At 36.3% G+C, this 20,409-nt stretch overlaps 1 protein-coding gene across 6 annotated transcripts in view; it reads left to right on the top strand.

The window, feature by feature from the left end:
• The window catches only part of BARD1 (BRCA1 associated RING domain 1), an 84,956-nt gene that overhangs the window by 27,514 nt on the left and 37,033 nt on the right, over positions 1-20,409 (top strand). For 3 of the 6 annotated variants that reach the window (XM_025404418.1, XM_025404421.1, XM_025404419.1), the window contains 3 exons: positions 4,273-5,222; positions 16,982-17,062; positions 18,650-18,822. The exons of the other annotated variants lie outside the window; for them this stretch is intronic. In XM_025404418.1, the coding sequence (XP_025260203.1) occupies positions 4,273-5,222; positions 16,982-17,062; positions 18,650-18,822 (1,204 nt within the window). The remainder of the gene's footprint in view (positions 1-4,272; positions 5,223-16,981; positions 17,063-18,649; positions 18,823-20,409) is intronic. 6 annotated transcript variants of the gene reach the window in all.

The raw sequence follows: 20,409 nt of genomic DNA, 5'->3' as shown, positions 1-20,409 counted from the left end.
TATGTTGCTGCTATATATAAGGCTTAATTTTCCTTTAAAAGCTCAATTCTACATTTTTAAAGTTTTTCAAACATTGAGAACCTCAGGGTTTGATGTGGTTTTAATTGAAAATGTCATCTATGTTTAAAATAATTTAAAACAAAATCAAATGCAAGTTATTATAGACTATCAGAGGATTAACCTTTATGTCTTTGTAATCCTGAGTCTTTCTTGAAAAGTAATCCTGGTAACATTTCATTTTGACCTTTCCTATAGACTTGAGATTGTATCAGAAGTGACTTGGTTTTGAAATCTACTTACCACTGCAAAGAAAAGACCTTGTTGAATCTAGACATAAAGTCTCTATGTGAATGGATACCTCTTTCTGATACTTTCCAAGATCCTGTCTTAATAACACTTTGTGGACCAGGTCATGTTCACCTATGACATTTAAAGGGTTTACGTAGGAGAATCTGCCCTTATTCAGATATGTACTCCTGCCTCCAGCAGGTTTATCATTTTACTGCCTTTTCAATGTCGTGCTTCCATTCCTTCTGCAGGAAGCAATGGCTACACTTCGGAGTAGAAAATCTTTACTCTTTCACTAGGCAGGGATCATGTCTGAAATTTCTAGAGTTAAGTAATAATTACTTTATTTTTCAAAGCCTGTTTCCCATTTTTTCTTACCTGTTTTAAGGTTCTTTTACCAGTTGAATGTATTTTTAAAGATAGGACTTTTGTACTCAGGAAATATGAGGTGAAAGAATAGGCAGAAGAAGCAATTTTGAACTTGAAAGAGTTGAGATTATCATTAACAATCTTCTGGTGCGTTAATAATTTTAAGCTGGTAAAACAATAAAACAAGCTGTTCTGTGTGAATAAAAAATGACTAAAAAAATAAAAAGTAATTGATGATGTACTTTTCTTTTGCTAATAAAGACATGAGAATGTTGAGAAGAAATTTATTCCACAAAACAGTAAGAAAATGAAAATAATGTATCTCTTAAGTATTAAAAGTTTGCAAGAATAATCACCATTTGAAAATGTTACTGAATATCTTAGTAACATCAGATGTTTATTTCCTGTATGGTGGATGTTTTAGCCCTTAGGAATAAGACTAGTGGCCACTGATTTTCTTCTTAAGGTACCTTATGTTTAGAACTCCATTCCATTAAAATTTTTCTTTGGTTCTGTAATGCAAGTAGAGTTTTATGCAGCATTCTTTTCGATTTGAATGAAGAGCAACTTTAAAGAGGAAAACAAAATTTGAGTAGCTTCTTTTTCTCTCTTTTTCTCTGTCTCTCTCTTTTCTCCTCTTTTTTCTTTTAATAGGAATCACAAAACATATTGTAAGAAGCCTGATTGGTCAAAGGAGATTGTCTGTGTTAATTAGGAGAATGTTTGTCAGGCAGCATGAAATCATTTGTTAATTATTTTTTAATCTCATCAGGTTATTGTTATTTTTCCAACTTTCTTCCCTTTCTTAGGTTCTTTTTTTCTTTCTCTCTTTCTTTTTTTTTTTTCTAGACCTGAAATTACCTTTTGCTAATCCAGTTTGTGTGGAGAGATAAAGCACCAGATTGGGAGTTAGGGGACTACTTCCTTCTTTTTGTTTTGACTTTAGTCCTTCATTGTTAAAATGAAAGAATTAGACTAAATTATTTTCAAGTTTTCTTTTAGCTCTTAAAATTAATTCTAACATCTCTTACATAAACATTTGGAAAGATTTAAGAGACTATCAAATAATGTATTCACTAGTACTTATTGAGTACTATCTATTCATGTGCTTACCACTGTGCTAGGCTGACCTGGGTTGATTTTTACCTATGTTTACATGGAGTGGGAGAGAATTTTAAGGCAATTTTTTTTTCTCGGAGAAAATGAATATCCCTAAGACAAAAACAACGTAAGACAACTTGAAGGGAGTTGTCAAAATCCGAAAAGTGGATGATTTGTATGATTTGTCAATGAAAAAAAACTTTTCCTCTACACTCTTAGGTTCATTGTATGGAGGCCTGTGAATTAAACTGTAAAAAAGATTAGTAAGAGAAAAGACAGATTTTTATTTATGAATATACATGTAAGTTCACAGAAAAATGTGACTCTCCAAACTGGCAAAAATGGGGGTTTATAAACCTAAATTAATGGGAAGAGGTAGTGGGAAGAAAAGGCTTCTATGGGAAGAACAAACGGCTTTATTTCTTTTTTTTAAATTATACTTTAATTTCTGGGATACATGTGCAGAACGTGCAGATTTGTTACATAGGTATACATGTGTTGTGGTGGTTTGCTGCACCCATCAACCCGTCATCTACATTAGGTATTTCTCCTAATGCTATCCCTCCCATGACCCCCGACCCTCTGACAGGCCCTGGTGTGTGATGTTCCCCTCCCTGTGTCCATGTGTTGTCATTGTTCACCTCCCACTTATGAGTGAGAACATGCAGTGTTTGGTTTTCTGTTCCTGTGTTAGTTTGCTGAGAATGATGGTTTCGAGCTTCATCCATGTCCCTGCAAAGGACATGAACTCATCCTTTTTATGGGTGCGTAGTATTCCATGGTGTATATGTGCCACATTTTCTTAGTCCAGTCTATCATTGATGAACATTTGGGTTGGTTCCAAGTCTTTGCTATTGTGAACAGTGCTGCAATAAACATACATGTGCATGTGTCTTTATAGTAGAATGATTTATAATCCTTTGGATATATACCCAGTAATGGGATTGCTGGGTCAAATGGTATTTCTGCTTCTAGATCCTTGAGGAATGCCCACACTGTCTTCTACAATGGTTGAACTAATTTACACTCCCACCAACAGTGTAAATGCATTTCTGTTTCTCCACATCCTATCCAGCATCTGTTGTTTCCTGGCTTTTTAATGATAGCCATTCTAACTGGCCTGAGATTGTATCTCATTGTGGTTTTAATTTGCATTTCTCTAATAATGATGATGAGCTTTATTTCATGTGTGTTGGTCACATAAATGTCTCCTTTTGAGAAGTATCTCTTTATATCCTTTGCCCACTTTTTGATGGGTTTTTTTTTTTTTCTTGTAAATTTGTTTAAGTTCTTTGTAGATTCTGGATATTAGTCCTTTGTCAGATGGATAGATTGCAAAATTTTTTCTCCCATTCTGTAAGTTGCCTGTTCACTCTGATGATAGTTTCTTTTGCTGTGCAGAAAAATTTTTTAATTTTTCTTCTTAAAAACTCTACTGAATCTTTGTATATTCTGTCTACCCTCCATGGAATCTTTGTGTTTTAATTCTTAATTATAAATCTATATTTTTAAAAAACTTTAAAAAAGTTATTTTATATATGTATGTAGAAAATATACATATTTTCTAACTGTATAGTTTAATGAATTTGCACAAACTGAACTTGCCCAGAACAAAAACAATACCATAGAAGTCCCTCTTGTGCTCCCTTTCAGTCACTGCTTTTCGCTATAGGGATAACCAACTACTATTCTGACTTAACACATTAAATTAGTTTTGGCTGTTTTATATTTGATGTAAGTGAAAACATACAGTGTGTATGTAGCTTCTTTGGCTTAAGAGATTATGTTTGAGTATGTAGTTATTGTTTATTCATTCTTACTAATCTTTGGTTATACAGCTTGAAGTTAATATTGGATGATACCTAAAGGGTCATGACTATTGTCTTTAATCCCCTGTATTCATTTTGTCAGAGATAAGTCTCGAAATCATATAGTATGGGTCCTCCAACTTTGTTCTTCAGCATTATGTTGGTCGTTCTAAGTCTTTTGCCTTTCAAATTGTACCTTTCTTTTCCATGTAAATTTTATAATTGCTTGTTGAGTTTTACAAATAAGCCTACTGGAATTTACATTGGGATTTGTTATATCTGTAAATCTGTTTGGAACAATTGGCATCTTAACAATATTGTTATAGTTCATGAACATGGTATATCTCTCCGTTTGTGTAGAATTCTTTAATAAGTATTTTGTAATTCCTAGCAAACAGAACTTACACATTCTGTTAGATTTGTATTTTATGGGGTTTTTTGGTACTATATTTGGAATATAAGTTTTATGGTTTGTTCTCTGCTATATCTTCAGTCTCTAAGATATGGCACAAAATTGGATTCAGTAAGTATTTATTGAATGAGTGAATATCTGCTGTCAAAGAGTTCATACTCTAGGAGCTGAGAAAGAAGTACATAATTAAAAGATGATACACTTTAGGGGAACTATAAACAGAATTCTTTGGGAGCTCCTTGTGGGAGCAATAAAGTTCATGTAACAGATTTCTTTTTCTTTTTTTCCTGTCAGATTTGAAAGAAGATGACCCTAGGAGAAGTTTGTTTAATGATGCAGAAAACAAGAAGAATTCAATTAAAATGTGGTTTAGCCCTCGAAGTAAGAAAGTCAGATATGTTGTGAGTAAAGTTTCAGTGCGAACCCAGCCTGAAATAAAAAAAGATGCAAATGCTCAGCAAGACTCCTATGAATTTGTTTCCACAAGTCCTCCTGCAGATGTTTCTGAGAGGGCTAAAAAGACTTCTGCAAGATCCAGAAAAAAGCAAAAAAAGAAAACTTTAGCTGAAATCAACCAAAAGTGGAATTTAGAGGCAGAAAAAGAAGATGGTCAATTTGACTCCAAAGAGGAATCAAAGCAAAAGCTGGTATCTTTCTGTAGCCAACCATCCGTTATCTCCAGTCCTCAGATAAATGGTGAAATAGACTTACTAGCAAGTGGCTCCTTGACAGAATCTGAATGTTTTGGAAGTTTAACTGAAGTCTCTTTACCATTGGCTGAGCAAATAGAGTCTCCGGACACTAAGAGCAGGAATGAAGTAGTGACTCCTGAGAAGGTCTGCAAAAATTATCTTACATCTAAGAAATCTTGGCCATTAGAAAATAATGGAAAACGTGGCCATCACAATAGACTTTCCAGTCCCATTTCTAAGAGATGTAGAACCAGCATTCTGAACACCAGTGGAGATTTTGTTAAGCAAACGATGCCCCCAGAAAATACACCATTGCCTGAATGTTCTTCACCACCTTCATGCAAACGTAAAGTTGGTGGTACATCAGGGAGGAAAAACAGTAACTTGTCAGATGAATTCATCAGTCTTTCTCCGGGTACACCACCTTCTACATTAAATAGTTCAAGTTACAGACGAGTGATGTCTAGCCCCTCAGCAATGAAGCTGTTGCCCAATATGGCTGTGAAAAGAAATCATAGAGGAGAGACTTTGCTCCACATTGCTTCTATTAAGGTAGGATGCTTACTCTGAAATACCATCTCAGAATGAGGCCAACTATAAAGCAATTTCTTTGGAGTTGGTGAAAAATGGCATAGGATTACTAGGATAATTAACCTTTCACAGACATGATACTTCCTCTGAACCAGAGAAGCCAAATTCACAGGGACAGCATCTCTACTTCAGTTGGAGCAGTGGCCCCTGAGTCTGGGCAGCAGGATCTTGTAGGAGAAAACCAATATTTGAATATTTCCGCTTTTATTTTGCCAAGTGCTTCTGCTTTTGTCTATTTTACCTTCAGTTTTTATCATTTTGTTTACCTGTCCTCATGCTTTATGAATGTAGACAATTGCTAAGTTATTACAGGCAACAATGTTTACCTAGTAAAAGAGCCCACCAGAATTTGGAAGGTTGAAAGATGTGGTCTGTACATTTCTCCAATGACCAGGACATTTGACTATCAGAAGTGGCTCCTCTGGTTCACCACAAAGATGTCAGCCATTCCTTTTACTGACCTGTTCAATGAACGTTAATTGTCTTTAATTATTCTCAGCACCTGGGATGTGGCAGCATTTTTTGGAACCTGGCCTGTTTTCTAAATCTTTGAAATTGACACAGACAGTACATGTGAAACAGGGCAGTAGGCACCACAGCTTTATAGGCTTTGCTCTGTGATTTCATGCAAGTGTTAGGAAAGTATGATATGGTAGACCTTAGTACTAAATTAGGATAGCTTTTATGCTCTCTTAGCGACTGTACGTAGTCAGTTCACCCAGGAAACCCTTTGGTCTTCTGGATGGGTAGAGAACTTTGGGGCATCTGGGAGGAACCACTTGGAGGCCCACAAACATGAGGCACCAGGGCAACATAAAACATTTGGGAAGAACATGGAGTAGACATTGAGCGTGGTCCAAAGATTCCTGTATTTCTGTGTGGAGAAAGGGAATAGCACAAACAGAGCTTATCCCAACTGCTGCTGGTTTGTTTTCCTTGCTTTTCTTCCAGATTAATAAGGAATACAGTCAGCTCTGTGTATCTGTGCGTTCTATGTTTATGGGTTCAACCAACTGCGGATCAAAAATATTTGGGAGAAAAGCCAATAACAATACACAATAAAAAGTAATGCAAATTTAAAAATATTGTATAACAACTATCTACATAGCATTTATATTACGTATTATAAGTAATTTAAAGATGATTTAAAGTATACTGGAGGATCTGTATAGGTTATTTGCAAATACATCATTTTGTATAAGGGATCTGTGGATTTTGTTATCTGCTGGGACTCTGGAACCAGTCTCCCGCAGATACTGAGGGATGACTGTACTCTATTTCTGATACCAGTGAGGCAGGGACCTTACAGCATGACCTCATATCCTTTGGACATCTTGAATTTTTGGACTTGGCTCTGGTTGTGTTTTAGTTTTATTTCTGCAAATCCTGACTTACAAAATCAGACTTTTTTGTCATCTTTGTTATATATATGTATATTATATGTATATATAAGCTATTGTAAACATAAAGTTATAGACATAAGTAACTAGTGTAATTATTATTTTTGTTCATTTTTCTGACTAATACATAGTAATTTATGTATTTTGCTTTCTGGGAATTTTTTGGACTGTCAGGCAAGCATTTGCTTATATTGGTGGAGACTTTTTCTTCTAACCATAAGAATAATTTATTAATGAGGATCCCTAGGGTCTAGGCCAGAGTTTCGTAAATTCTTTCTTAAAGGGGCAGTTAGAGTAAACGTTTTCAGTTTGCAGGCCATGAAGTCTCTATAACTGTTCAGCTCTGCTGTCTTGGGGTAAAAATTGCCATAGATTGCTTCATACGAGTTTTGTCAGTTTACTTAGAGTTCTGCAAGAATTAGAATCCATTTTTATTTCCTTGGACTTAATTATTAAATGTGATTATTGTCACCAGTTATCAGATTATGTGATGGCACATTTTTTAAAAGTTAATTTTTATTGTTTTTAAAATCAATTAATAGTGTCCTTTTAAAATTTTTTTAGGAGTTGAATGTATGCCTCTCACCTTAGCTTTATTTTAATAGACATATCCTTAAAATCAGTAGATTTGCTTATATATATATTTTATTTATTTATTTATTTATATATATATATATTTTGTGACAGAGTCTCGCTCTGTCACCCAGGCTGGAGTGCAGTGGTACAATGTCAGCTCACTGCAACCTCTGCCTCCTGGGTTCAAGCATTCTTCTGCCTCAGCCTCCCGAGTTGCTGGGATTACAGGCACCTGCCATCATGCCAGGCTACTTTTTTTATTTTTGGTATAGACGGAGTTTCACCATGTTGGCCAGACTGGTCTTGAACTCCTCACCTTAGTTGATCTGTCCGCCTCAGCCTCCCAAAGTCCTGGGATTACAGGCATGAGCCACCACACCCGGCCAATCTTTTTAGAAACAGTTTTCATTTCATTCCTATCCTAATTTTCTCATTTGCAGCCAAGAATAAATAATCTATGTGTACACATATTGCAGTTCTGCCTTCTTATTTATATTTTGTACCCATCTACTTCAGAAAAGGGTTTGAAGTGGCTCTAAAGTTAAAACTACTATAAAATGGAACAAGGAGTTGGTTAAGAGGAAAGAGTTACTACAACTGGAGTGAATTTAGTTTTGGTGACCTTAAAGGCAGCCAAAGCAAATAAGGGGAAGGACCAGGTTTTGTGCTGTCAAAAGGTATGTGTCTTTTTTGGTGGTGATTATATTTTGTACCCACCTACTTCAGAAAAGGATTTGAAGTGGCTCTAAAGTTATTTATACTTGCATTGTATTGTTTCTTAAGCATGTTGGTAAACTTGCAGTTTCTACAGTTTGAGCACATGGTTGCACTGAGCATGCTTGGTGTATGCACTGAGGGCAGAGAACCCAGCAGGAGTTTGTTCTCCTGCACTAGTTACCTTCCCCTACTGCAGGTAGGGCTTTACTGATTGATTTCTGAACTTGGAAACATTAGTAATAAACATTCTATAATACCTGGCCCCAAACTACCTCTGGTTATCATCGTTGGCCATAACCTTTTCATAGCTACCGCCCTACTAGCAGCTACTTCTCTTTTCTTGTCCCGACCACTTGCATTAGTTTTCTATTGCTGCCAAAACAAATTACCACAAAGTTAGCGATTCAAAGCAATGCAAATTAATTTTCTTACAATTCTGTACACCTGAAGTCTGGTATGGGTCTCATCACACTAAAATCATGCTGTCAGCTGTTTTCAGGAGGTTCTAGGAAAGATCCATTTTATTTTTATTTGGATGGTTGGCAGGGACTTCATCGTTCTTTTAAGACTGAGATCCAGATTTCTTGCTGGTTTTCAGCTGAGAGTTGTTTCCAGGTTCTAGAGACTGTCACACTCCTTTAGTTTGTGGTCCTCTTCTTCATCTTCAAATCCAGCAGCAGCAGATTGAGTCCTTCTCACATCTCATCTTTCTGACATAGCCGGGAAAGATCCTCTGCTTCTAAGAATTCATGTGATTAAATTGAGCTACCTGAGAAATGCAGAATAATCTCCCCATCTCAAGGTGTGTCCACTTAATTATATTGCAGTGTCCCTTTCACCACGTAAGGTAATACAGTCACAGGTTCTGGGGATTATTTGTGAACATTTTGGGGGGTCATTAATTTTTTGACCACACCACTGAAGTGGCTTCCTAATTTCCCTTTGTATTTCCTGCAGTCGGTTCTCTATGTAACAGCCAGAGTAATCTGACCGAAGTCAAAATTGTCATTTCTCTACTGTCCTATCAATAAGTCTTTTTTATACCCCTCTTCCTATTTGAATATCTTCATAACTCATGTTCCTTTTTGAATGTCCGCATCACCTTTGTTAAACCTTTGTTACGAATGGGAGATTTTATGAGAAAGTATTGTACCTAAGTAGAAACAAAGATACTCATTATTTGTTCTTCTGATTTATTACCACAATTACTTTTGCACCAACCCAGTAGAAAACAAAATACTAAGGATATAGAGAAAATTTTTTATTTTCTATTATGTCAGTTTTGCTTGAGAATTTGTATCATACTCACCTTCCTCTTTTCTTACCCCACACTCCCCTACCAAGTTCTCTAGCACAAATTCTTAAAATGGCAGTGATTACTCATAATTTATGCCACAGCAATGACTTACTGTGGAATAGAAGAATGGCTTGAAGCTGGCATGACATGATGTATTAGTGATGTAGACATAATAGATAATGTTTTGAATGCAACTTACAGGGCATGGTATGCTTAGAACATAACAAAGGTGGTGAAGATCCCCTGGATAGAGAGAAGATCCCTTGTGAGGAGACTCATTAAGAGTTTAACTCTGTAGTTTATTATGCTTGAACACAGTCATGTTATATTGTGTGTGAAATTATGTATCCTTCATAGCAGCTTCATGAGAAGGTAACAAAGGAAACAAAAGCAGCCTTGGCATATGTGATATTTTCTCAAGAGTTTAATTTCTAAAATACCTCTTGGAGTCAATATCTATTTTCCTCCTCTGTTGCTTACCACATATGTATAAGTCTGCTTCTATATTACCAGTAACTTATTGTGCCATTGACTGGGTTATCAGAATTATCTGTTAAATTACAGGCATACCTCATTTAATTGCACTTCACTTTTTTTGTGCTTCGCAGAGAGTTTTGTTTTTGTGTTTTTTGACAATCCTGCATTGAGCAAGTCTGTCAGTGCTGTTTTTCCAACAGCATATGCTCGGTGTGTCTCTGTGTCACATTTTGGTAATTCTCACAATATTTCAGATATTTTCACTACTGTTGTATCTGTTAGGGTGATTTGTGATCAGTAATCTTCAGTGTTACTATTGTAATTGCTTTGGGGCACCACAAACCCTGCCCATGTAACATGGCAAACTTAATTGATAAACGTTGTCTTTTCTGACTATTCCACTTACCGATAATTCTTCCATCTCTCCCCCTTTGAATCCCTGTTTCCTGGGACACAAGAATATTGAATTTAGGTCAGCTAACAACACTACAGTGGCCTTTAAGTTTTCAAGTAGAAGGAAGAGTCGCTCATCTCTTACTTTATATAAAAGAAGCTAGAAATGATGAGTGAGGAAGGCACATTGAAAGTTGAGATAGGCCAAAAGCCAGGTCTCTTGCCAAACAGCCAATTTGTGAATGCGAAGAAAAAGTTCTTTAAGGAAATTAAAAGTGCTACCCTGTTGAATACACAAATGAGAAGAAAGCATAACCGCCTTATTGCCGATATGAGGAGAGTTGAAATGGTCTAGATAGATGATCAAACCAACCACATTTCCTAAGCCAAACCCTACTCCAGAGGAAGATCGTAAATCTCTTCACTTCTGTGAAGGCTGAGAGAGGTAAGGAAGCTGCAGAAGAAAAGTTGGAAGCTAGCAGAGGTTGGTTCATGAAGTTGAGGGAAAAAAGCTATCTCCATAACATAACAATGCATGTTGAAACAACAGGTGCTGATGGAGACACTGCAGCAGGTTATCCAGAAGATCTAGCCGAGATAATTATGAGAGTGGCGCACTAAACAACAGATTTCAGTGAAGTTGAAACAGCCTTCTGTTGGAAGAATACGCCATCTGGGTTTTTCATAGCTAGGAAGGAGAAGTCAGTGCCTGGCTTCAAAGCTTCAAAGGACAGGCTTTCTTGTTAGTAGCTAATGCAGTCAGTGACTTGAAGTGAAAGCCAATGCTCATTTACCATTTGGAACAACAAAGCCTGGATGAGAGCACATCTTGACAGCATGGTTTACTAAATTTTTTAAGCTCGCTGTTGAGACCTACTGCTCAGGAAAGATACTCAAAATATTACTAATTGACAGTGCCACCTAGTTACCCAACTGTTCTGATGAGGATGTTATAAGGAGATTAATGCTGTTTTCATGCCTCCCAACAAAACATCAATTCTGTGGCCCATGGATCAAGGAGTAACTTTTACTTTCAAGTCTTACTACTTAAAAAAATGCATGTTGTGGCTGGGCGGGGTGGTTCACACCTGTAATCCCAGCACTTTGGGAGGCCAAGGTGGGCAGATCACAAGGTCAGGAGATCGAGCCATCCTGACTAACACGGTGAAACCCCATCTCTACTAAAAATATTAAAAAAATTAGCTGGGTGTGGTGGCAGGTGCCTGTAGTTCCAGCTACTCGGGAGGCTGAGGCAGGAGAATGGCAGGAACCCAGGAGGCAGAGCTTGCAGTGAGCTGAGATTGCACCACTGCCCTCCAGCGTAGGCGACAGTGAGACTCCGTCTCAAAAAACAAACAAAAAGAAAACATTTTGTAAGGCTATACCTGCTATAGATGGGATTACACTGATGGTTCTGGAAATGACTCATCATTTTAGATGCCATTAATATCATTGGTGATTCATAGGAAGATGTCCAAATGTTAACATTAACAGTGGTTTGGAAAACAGTTGATTACAATTTTCATGGATGACTTGGAGGGGTTCAGGACTTCAGTGGAGAAAGTAACTATAGGTACAGCAGAAATAGCAAGATAACTAGAATTAGAAGTGGGGCCTGAAGGTGCAACTGATTGCTAGAGTCTCATGATCAGACTTTAATGGATGAGGCATTGTTTGTTATGGATGAGAAAGAAAGTGGTTTCTTCAGATGGAATCTACTTCTGGTAAAGGTGCTGTGAACATTGTTGAAATGACACCAAAGGATTTAGGAAATTACATCATCTTAGTTGATAAAACAGCATCAGGGTTTGAGAGGATTGGCTCCAATCTTGAGAGAAGTTCTGCATGGATAAAATGCTACCAAACAGTATCACATGCTACAGAGAAATCTTTCATGAAATGAAGCTAGTTGATGTGGCATACTTTATTGTTGTCTTGTTTTAAGAAACTCATAACCACCCAAACCTTCAGCAACTACCTGCTTGCTCAGTCAGCAGCCACAGCATCAAGGCAGGACCATCTAGCAAAAAGATTGTCACCATTTTTTAGCAATAAAGTTATTTTCAATTAAGGTCTGTTCATTTTTTTAAAAACATAATGCTATTGCACACTTAGTAGATTACAGTATAGTGTAGATATAACTTTTATATGCGCTGGGAAACCAGAAGATTTGTGTGACCTGCTTTATTTGCTTTAATCACAGTGTATTTGCTTTAATCACAGTGATCTGGAACTGAACCGACAGTATCTCCGAGGTATGCCTGTATTTTATTCAGTAAATTCTAACTAAGAAGCCAGAGAAATATTTAACATATTTTAGAGTTTCATTCCAGATGGTTAATTTTTGTTTGTTTGTTTTAATGGCATCTAATTGCCAAGAAGGGAATTTTTTGGTTCCTGGTCAGTTCATTTACATGGAAAAGGAAAAGCTTAACCATGCTAGGCAAGTCATTTGTCTTATACTTAATTGTAATGTTCTGTATTGTTTCTATGAATATGTTTATTATTAGTGGTATTTTAGAAGAGCTAAGCTTCATAATAAGGAAAAGTTTTGTTTGTGTGTGTATGTTTTTGGAAAGTTTATATTGCTGGAATATGTGTGGATCTGCTATATGTACAGATGTGTGAAGGATCTTTCCTTTGATTGAAAGATTAACAATAAAAGATTCAGTGGGATACACACACACTCTTATTTTCAGCCTTCAATATATTACTTGAAAATACCAAATTCATTGAAAATTTTTAATAAGCCTTGGCAAATACTTTCCTTAGATAAATTATTTTTGCTATGGTTTAAGAAAAGTTCAGTTATTCTTTCAAGTTGTGAGAAGCTCAAAAGTGAGTATTTGAAAGTAATTTAAAGAAGCCAGAATCAAAACTTAATTTATTTCCTGGCTACTTCATATCAGTTCAAGCTTATCCAGTTACTGTAGACTCTTATCTAATTATCATAATTTTATTTATGCGCATGACATTACATTTACATGAAGTAGAAAGATGAAAATATGACAAACTTTCAAGTACTAGGGAGGAGAAAGCAGATTGGTTATAAAAAGCAAGCCGTTTGCTAATCAGCTATGCAGTTCAGGGGTGGGGAGAATGTTAACAGAAGACACTTTGATAATATGAAGAGGTGACATGAAAGAAAAATAGCAACTGTCTAGCAACCTTAAAAGAGAGTCTACCTTCAGTCTTTAAATTGTCACTCTGTTTCTGTTTGACTATTCCCATGAGACTCTTCCATTTCACAATTGTGTTTATATTATTTTTTAAGCTTCTTTAAGTTAATGTTTTTTTTTGCATTATCATATAGAATTAGAATGGGGAAATTTTTGAGAAGGTTTTCTTGTGTGAGTACTTTCATGTTGAAGATAGGGAATGTGTGTGGTTCTGACAGTTTATCTGCTCACTTATTACAGGATTGTTTTGGGAAAAATATCAAATTTGTATCTTGGCAGATATTCCTGCATTCATTTGTAACTGATATGAATATAAAGCAAAAGTTGCAGGGGCTCACACCTGTAATCCCAATCATTTTGGAAGCTAAGGCAGGAGATTGCTTGAGTCCATTAGTTTGGGCAACATAGTGAGACCCCCATCTCTACAAAAAAATTAAAAAAAAATTAGCCAGGCCTGGTGATGTATGCCTGTAGTCCTAGCTACTACTCAGGAGGCTGGGGCAGAAGAATTGCTTGGGCCTAGGAGCTTGAAGTTACAGTGAGCTATGATCGTGCCATTGCACTCCAGTTGCTAAATACATGGTAACTTGCTCTAGAAATGGAATTTGCACTGTTAAGAAATCTGGGAAAATGTTGCCTTTTTTTTTTTCTTTCTTTCTTTCTTGAAACTGGGGTAATTAATTTGAAACCTATAATCCTTTTAGGCCCATTGAGCATTTAAGGTCATTTTGTTAATTTAGGAATATAAAATATGTGTTGCATGCGGATTTACTGTTTTAGAAAACGGAAGATTTGAGCAACAGCCCAGAGCACAGAAACAGAGACAATTAGAAATAAAAAGCTTTTTTTTTTTTTTTTTTACTGAGATGGAGTCTCGCTCTGTTGCCCAGGCTGCAGTGCGGTGGTGTGATTTCAGCTCACTGCAACCTCCGCCTCCTGGGTTCAAGCAATTCTCCTGTCTCAGCCTCCTGAGTAGCTAGGATTAAAGGCGTGCGTCACCAAGCCTGGCTACTTTTTGTGTTTTTAGTAGAGACGGGATTTCACCATGTTGGCTAGGCTGATGTCAAACTCCTGACTTTGTGATTTGCCCACCTCAGCCTCCCAAAGTGCTGGGATTACAGGTGTGAGCCACTGGATCCAGCCAGCAATATTTTTTTAAAAGCAAAAAAAAAAAAAAAAAAAAAATCAAATATTGTATTTAGGAGAATTAGTGATTTCTACATTATCAAACCAACAGAGGAAAAAAAATTCATTTCAGGAAAGAGTATTGGGAGAGGGGGTGGGTGGGGAGAGATTTATTCACTAAAGAAGCACAAAGCTCATTGAACACAATATTATGCATGTAACTTCTGTCTATAGCTTTTTATTCAGTCTTTTTTGAGAGTATGCTCTGCTGGTTAATTTTGCTTTAGATTCATGGACTTAGGTACCGCACCCTGCCCTGTTATCCTAAAAGAACTGATTTAGTTATATTTGCAGTAACTGGTGATAATAGTGTAATTTCAAGAAAATTTTTACCTTCATCCCACTGCATAAATGCCTCCTTCCTAAAGCCTGACATTGTTTTACAAAGGGACAGTATCTTTTATATTACAGCTAGAGATTTTTAAAAAGGCTTTAAGCGTTAACACATACTTAAAATGTAATATATAATTAAATATAAACGATAGATGTCAGATCTTTACACATTACACGAAGGGACAAATTTAAGAGACCCTGGTATTAGATAGCTTGAGGATTATTATCTCTCATTTCTAGGAAAATGAACTAAAAAGAAGAGTGGGGGGGCAGACTACCTGAGACCAGTTCCCGTGACTTAATTCCTTTGCCACAGTCTACTTGTGCTGGAGGCTGGCAGCAGAGGGAAGCTTTTTTTTTTTTTCCCCTCCTTATTTCAAAAGACAGCTTTAAAGTGACCTTAAAAGTCCACTCACTTATAGTAAGATTTAGTTGGATCATGACACACAAGACAGGGTTCAAAACTGGAAGGGGGTCTTCAATTTTAATGCCATTTAATAATTGACACTGCCTTAATATGAAAGCCGAATTAATATTGTCTGCCTTTAGAGTATTTTCCTTGCCTTGTGCCTCATTTTAATTCACTTATTCCCCAGATCTTGTTCATCTCATTTAAAAAGAGGCTTTGAATTCTAAAGTAAAGTTACTGTATTTCTTACTTTTCCTCATCTGCCTCCTCTGCACTGCATCAGTGTGCTACTGTTGCTACTGTTCCAACATTGTTGCGTAGCTCTCCAGAGTACTGGAATAGAGAAATAGAGTGAGAAATTGAAAACTGTTTGTTAGAAAAGACTTGTAAGGCTGGCCGGGCGCGGTGGCTCAAGCCTGTAATCCCAGCACTTTGGGAGGCCGAGACGGGCGGATCACAAGGTCAGGAGATCTAGACCATCCTGGCTAACACGGTGAAACCCCGTCTCTGGTAAAAAAATACAAAAAAAAAAAAAAAATAGCCGGGCGAGGTGGTGGGCACCTGTAGTCCCAGCTACTCGGGAGGCTGAGGCAGGACAAGGGCACAAACCCGGGAGGCGGAGCTTGGAGTGAGCGGAGATCACACCACTGCACTCCAGCCTGGGCGACTGAGTGAGACTCCATCTCAAAAAAAAAAAAAAAGAAAGAAAAGAAAAGAAAAGACTTGTAAGGCTACATCACAGAAGCTCTATTTCCTATAGTTGAGTTAGTTGATAATGGGTGGTGATTTTAGTCCTGAACTGGATGGGGAGCAGGGGAATAAAAATGTAATGTTGATTCTGTGGGCTGATTTGAATAGGTTTGTACTGATCTTTTTTGCCATTTTACACAGAGCAGTTGTTGCTTCCTAGAAAATGTTGTTGAACAAATAAGGTGAATATAAACTAGATTAATGTATTAGGATGGAGTAACTGCCAATAAAATGGCAGTTTTTTAACTTTGGTTTCACTGAGTAGTCTTCTGGGCTAAACAGTTTTGTTTGTTTTAAACAATACTAAGAAGCCATTTACATATATGCTTAAAATTGGTTTTTTTCCTATTTCAAATACAAAAAAATTATATTTTTCTTAAAACAAATGAAATTATGGCTTTTACAACTTCATTATGAGCAGATGATCTTTGACCAGTGTCCTTTATTTGGTACCTTGAAATGAATTTTGAATATGACTTTCTAATAGGTTTTGTAGTCTGTATTCAAGCATGGCTGTATTTCTTGATATCTCAGAATAATTTATACATAGATAATTTCTTTTTTGTTTCATTTTTTTTGAGACAAAGTCTCACTCTGTGGCCCAGGCTGGAGTGCAGTGACATGATCTTGGCTCACTGCAACCTCTGCCTCCCGGGCTCAAGTGATTCTCCTGCCTCAGCCTCCCAAGTAGCTGGGATTACAGGCTGACACCACTTTGCCCAAGTAGTTTTCTATTTTTAGTAGAGACGGGGTTTCACCATGTTGATCAGGCTGGTCTCAAACTCCTGACCTCAGGTGATCCACCCACCTTGGCCTCTCAAAGTGCTGGGATTATAGGCGTGAGCCACCACACCTAGCCTAATAATTTATTAACTCATGAATAGTAGCCTTAAGAGAAAACGATTTAAGTTTTACTTTATATTGAAGAAGACAGCATTTTAAAAAATCTCAATATTTTCCTTTCTTTCCTTAATGCTTTTTAATTTCCATTTTCATTTTTCTAGGGTGACATACCTTCTGTTGAATACCTTTTACAAAATGGAAGTGATCCAAATGTTAAAGACCATGCTGGATGGACACCATTGGTAGTTGTCTGGTTTTTATTCTCATTCTTTTTATGTTTTACAGTTATTATAGTTTATAGTTACGTAGTTGTCTATATATCATCCTCTGCCACATACCCTCTTTTTAGTGTGAAGAATTTATGTTTTCATCAAGTATGAGGACATGATTATTTTCCTTCTAGCTTTTCATTTGTGACAGGCAAGAAATTGGTTACCTTTTGACATACTACCTTTAGATTTAGGAATCCACTTGTAATATATTGCAGAATTTAGCTAATGTCTGGAGGTAACAGCTACAGCTGACATCAGGCTCCATTCTGTAGCACTGCATGTTACTGGAACCAAATTTCTTGGAACAAAAAGAGGTCAGAGGAACTGAGTATAGGAAAGTGATCACAAGGAAGTGATTCTTACTGAGGGTCCTTCTTAGCCTCAGTTATACCCTATCCAATTGTAGATATATAAGGCAGTAGAAATCTTTGCTTATACTAAACATTTTTAAAAAGTCTTTACTTATTATTACTAAAAATAAAAATGTGAAGCATAATCTGGAAACAGAATGACACAAATACTTGGAAACAATTGCTATGTAGGCCAATTACATTAGGGCAATAAACATGAGCTTTGAATGCAGCCACAGAAGTGTCAGCAAATGAAGTAGATGCCTTCATCCTGTAAACTAGAGATTCAGCCCAGAAATTAGGAGACTCAATAGGCTAGGTGCAAAAAAGCCGGGAGGGTTTAGTCTGGATCAGTCACTTTGCTGGCTGGACTCTACTGGCTGGCTAACCTTTTCAAAGAAAGGTTAATTTTATTTTTTCTTCAAAGCCACTAAGGCAAGTTGTAGTCAAGATTGGTTAGTGATTTAGCGGGTTTAGTGCCTAATTTGGATTCCTTTCTCCTAAAAATAGACCTACAGATGTTGAGTGTGTTATCGCTTATTATGAATTGAAATAGATGTACTTAAAAAGTATAGAATACCAGAGATTTGTTAGAATATAGCATTGTTTGTAGTTCATTAGACATAAGGAAAGATTTAGATCTAAGGCGTCTTTGAACACTCCATTGTTGCCACTTCTGTCATTCAGCAAGCTCTTTTTGTATTCCTACTCGTGTTGTTTCTCTTATCAATAACAGCAGCCATACAGCAATCTGTAGGTTCAGCAAATAGCTTGTCTTAAAACCCTCCTTCACGGATACTGACTTTGTTGCACGATATGTGTATGTACTGGTACAAATTTTATATATCATCTTGTTATTAAATATGTAGTCTTTATTTCTTAATGTTTTACATTTATTGTAGAACATTTAAGGAGCTACCATTGGTTTAAAACTACATTTTCTTCTTAAAAAAAAAAAAAAAAAGTGCTTGACCTAAGGCTCAAATGAGAATAGCCTTTTCTTTTTTCATGAATTACACAGATCTTGATCAAAAGATTATTAATAGTAACTTTCACTCTGTCAACAACTTAGTCTTTCTGAGTATTTAGGTAACAATAAATTTGCTGCCTGACGTTTACATTTATTTTTCTAAAGTGTGGTATTATAATATCATCCATTGCTCTTTCTTATCACTTCTTTCACTTCTTTTTCAAAAAATTTAATTAGCATGAAGCTTGCAGTCATGGGCACCTGAAGGTAGTGGAATTATTGCTCCAGCATAAGGCATTGGTAAACACCACTGGGTATCAAAATGACTCACCACTTCACGATGCAGCCAAGAATGGGCACATGGATATAGTCAAGCTGTTACTTTCCTATGGAGCCTCCAGAAATGCTGTGTAAGTAGTTCAACTTAAAAATTATTTTTAAAATCGATCTATATTCTTGAATCAAGGTGTGTGATAAAGCAGAGACTTTAATACTCAAGTTGATGGCTTTCTTCACTTTCACAACTAAAATTAGATGTGATCATCAAATTCTGCATTTGTAATCGGCATTCATGCCCTTCCTCTTTATGATACAGTTGGTCCTTCATATTCTTGGGTTCCACACTTGAGGATTCAGCCAACCGCAGATCAAAAATAATTGGGAAATATCAATGACAGATCGGATAAAGAAAATGTGGTACATATATACCATGGAATACTATGCAGCCACAAAAAAGAATGAGATCATGTCTTTTGTGGGCACATGGATGGAGCTGGAGGCCATTATCCTTAGTAAACTAACGCATGAACAGAAAACCAAGTACTGCGTGTTCTCACTTATAAGTGAGAGCTAAATGATGAGAATTCATGAACACAAAGAAGGGAACAACAGACACCAGGGTCTACTTGAGTGTGGAGGGTGGGAGGAGGGAGAGGAGCAGAAAAAATAACTATTAGGTACTAGGCTGAATACATAGGTGGTGAAATAATCTGTACAACACACACCTGTTACACAAGTTTACCTATATAACAAATCTTCACAACTTAAATAGAGACCTAAAATAAAATAAAAGTTAAAAAAAAGGGGGGGGGAAGACAATAAAGAATAACAATACAATGATAAGTAATATAGTAAAACAATATAGTATAAATATTTATACAGCATTTCATACTATTAGGTATTACAAGTAATCTGGAGATGATTTAAAGTATACAGGAGGATGTGTGTAGTTTACAAGTAAATACTGTGCCATTTTTTGCAAGAGACTTGAGCAGCTGCACATTCTGACATCATCGGGATCAAGGAACCAATTCCCCATAGATACCAACGGGGATAACTGGCATATTTAGGGGAGATTTATTTTCTTAATTCAGAAACAATTGTCCATTTTGGAAGCCTTCACTTAATGGAAAAATTTACTTAGTGTTTATATTCTGATTGATTTACACTTGATTTACACTTTCATAAGCAATTGTTGTAGAAATAATTATTTTGTATGCTTCCTAATAGTTTGGAATTATTTTAAATATTTCATTCCCATTTTATTTTTTCTGCATATTTACTATAACGACAGGTAAAGCATGTAAGAATTTAAATATTGGGCCAGTGCAGTTGAATTATTTGTTAGATTTTTCACATCATTCACATGAGGTTCTAGGTAAACTTTTTGCAATATCAGGACACAGAGATGCATTAGTGAATGCCAGCAGCTGGATTTTAAAATTGGTATTGTCAAGTGTGTCACAAGTAAATGCTGTATGTAGATTTTGTATCTTTAATCTGTAACTTGGTTCATGTCTCCCTATGTTTTATTTTATTCTTTTCAGTTAATTAAGTAGTCGAAATGAAAATGCAGGTATTGCCTCTCTGCCCTTGTTGCTTCTATAGGTTTGAAAAGAGCACACAAAAAATTAAGTTTCCAATGCTAACAGATGCAAATAAGAATTATAAAATGCAGAGCCTCTAGGTTGGAATTTTTTATTGGTAACTATTTAACA

Source organism: Theropithecus gelada, chromosome 12, assembly GCF_003255815.1.
Source record: "Theropithecus gelada isolate Dixy chromosome 12, Tgel_1.0, whole genome shotgun sequence".
Classification (NCBI taxonomy): Eukaryota; Metazoa; Chordata; class Mammalia; order Primates; family Cercopithecidae; genus Theropithecus; species Theropithecus gelada.
This window is presented reverse-complemented; position numbering and strand designations above follow the sequence as displayed.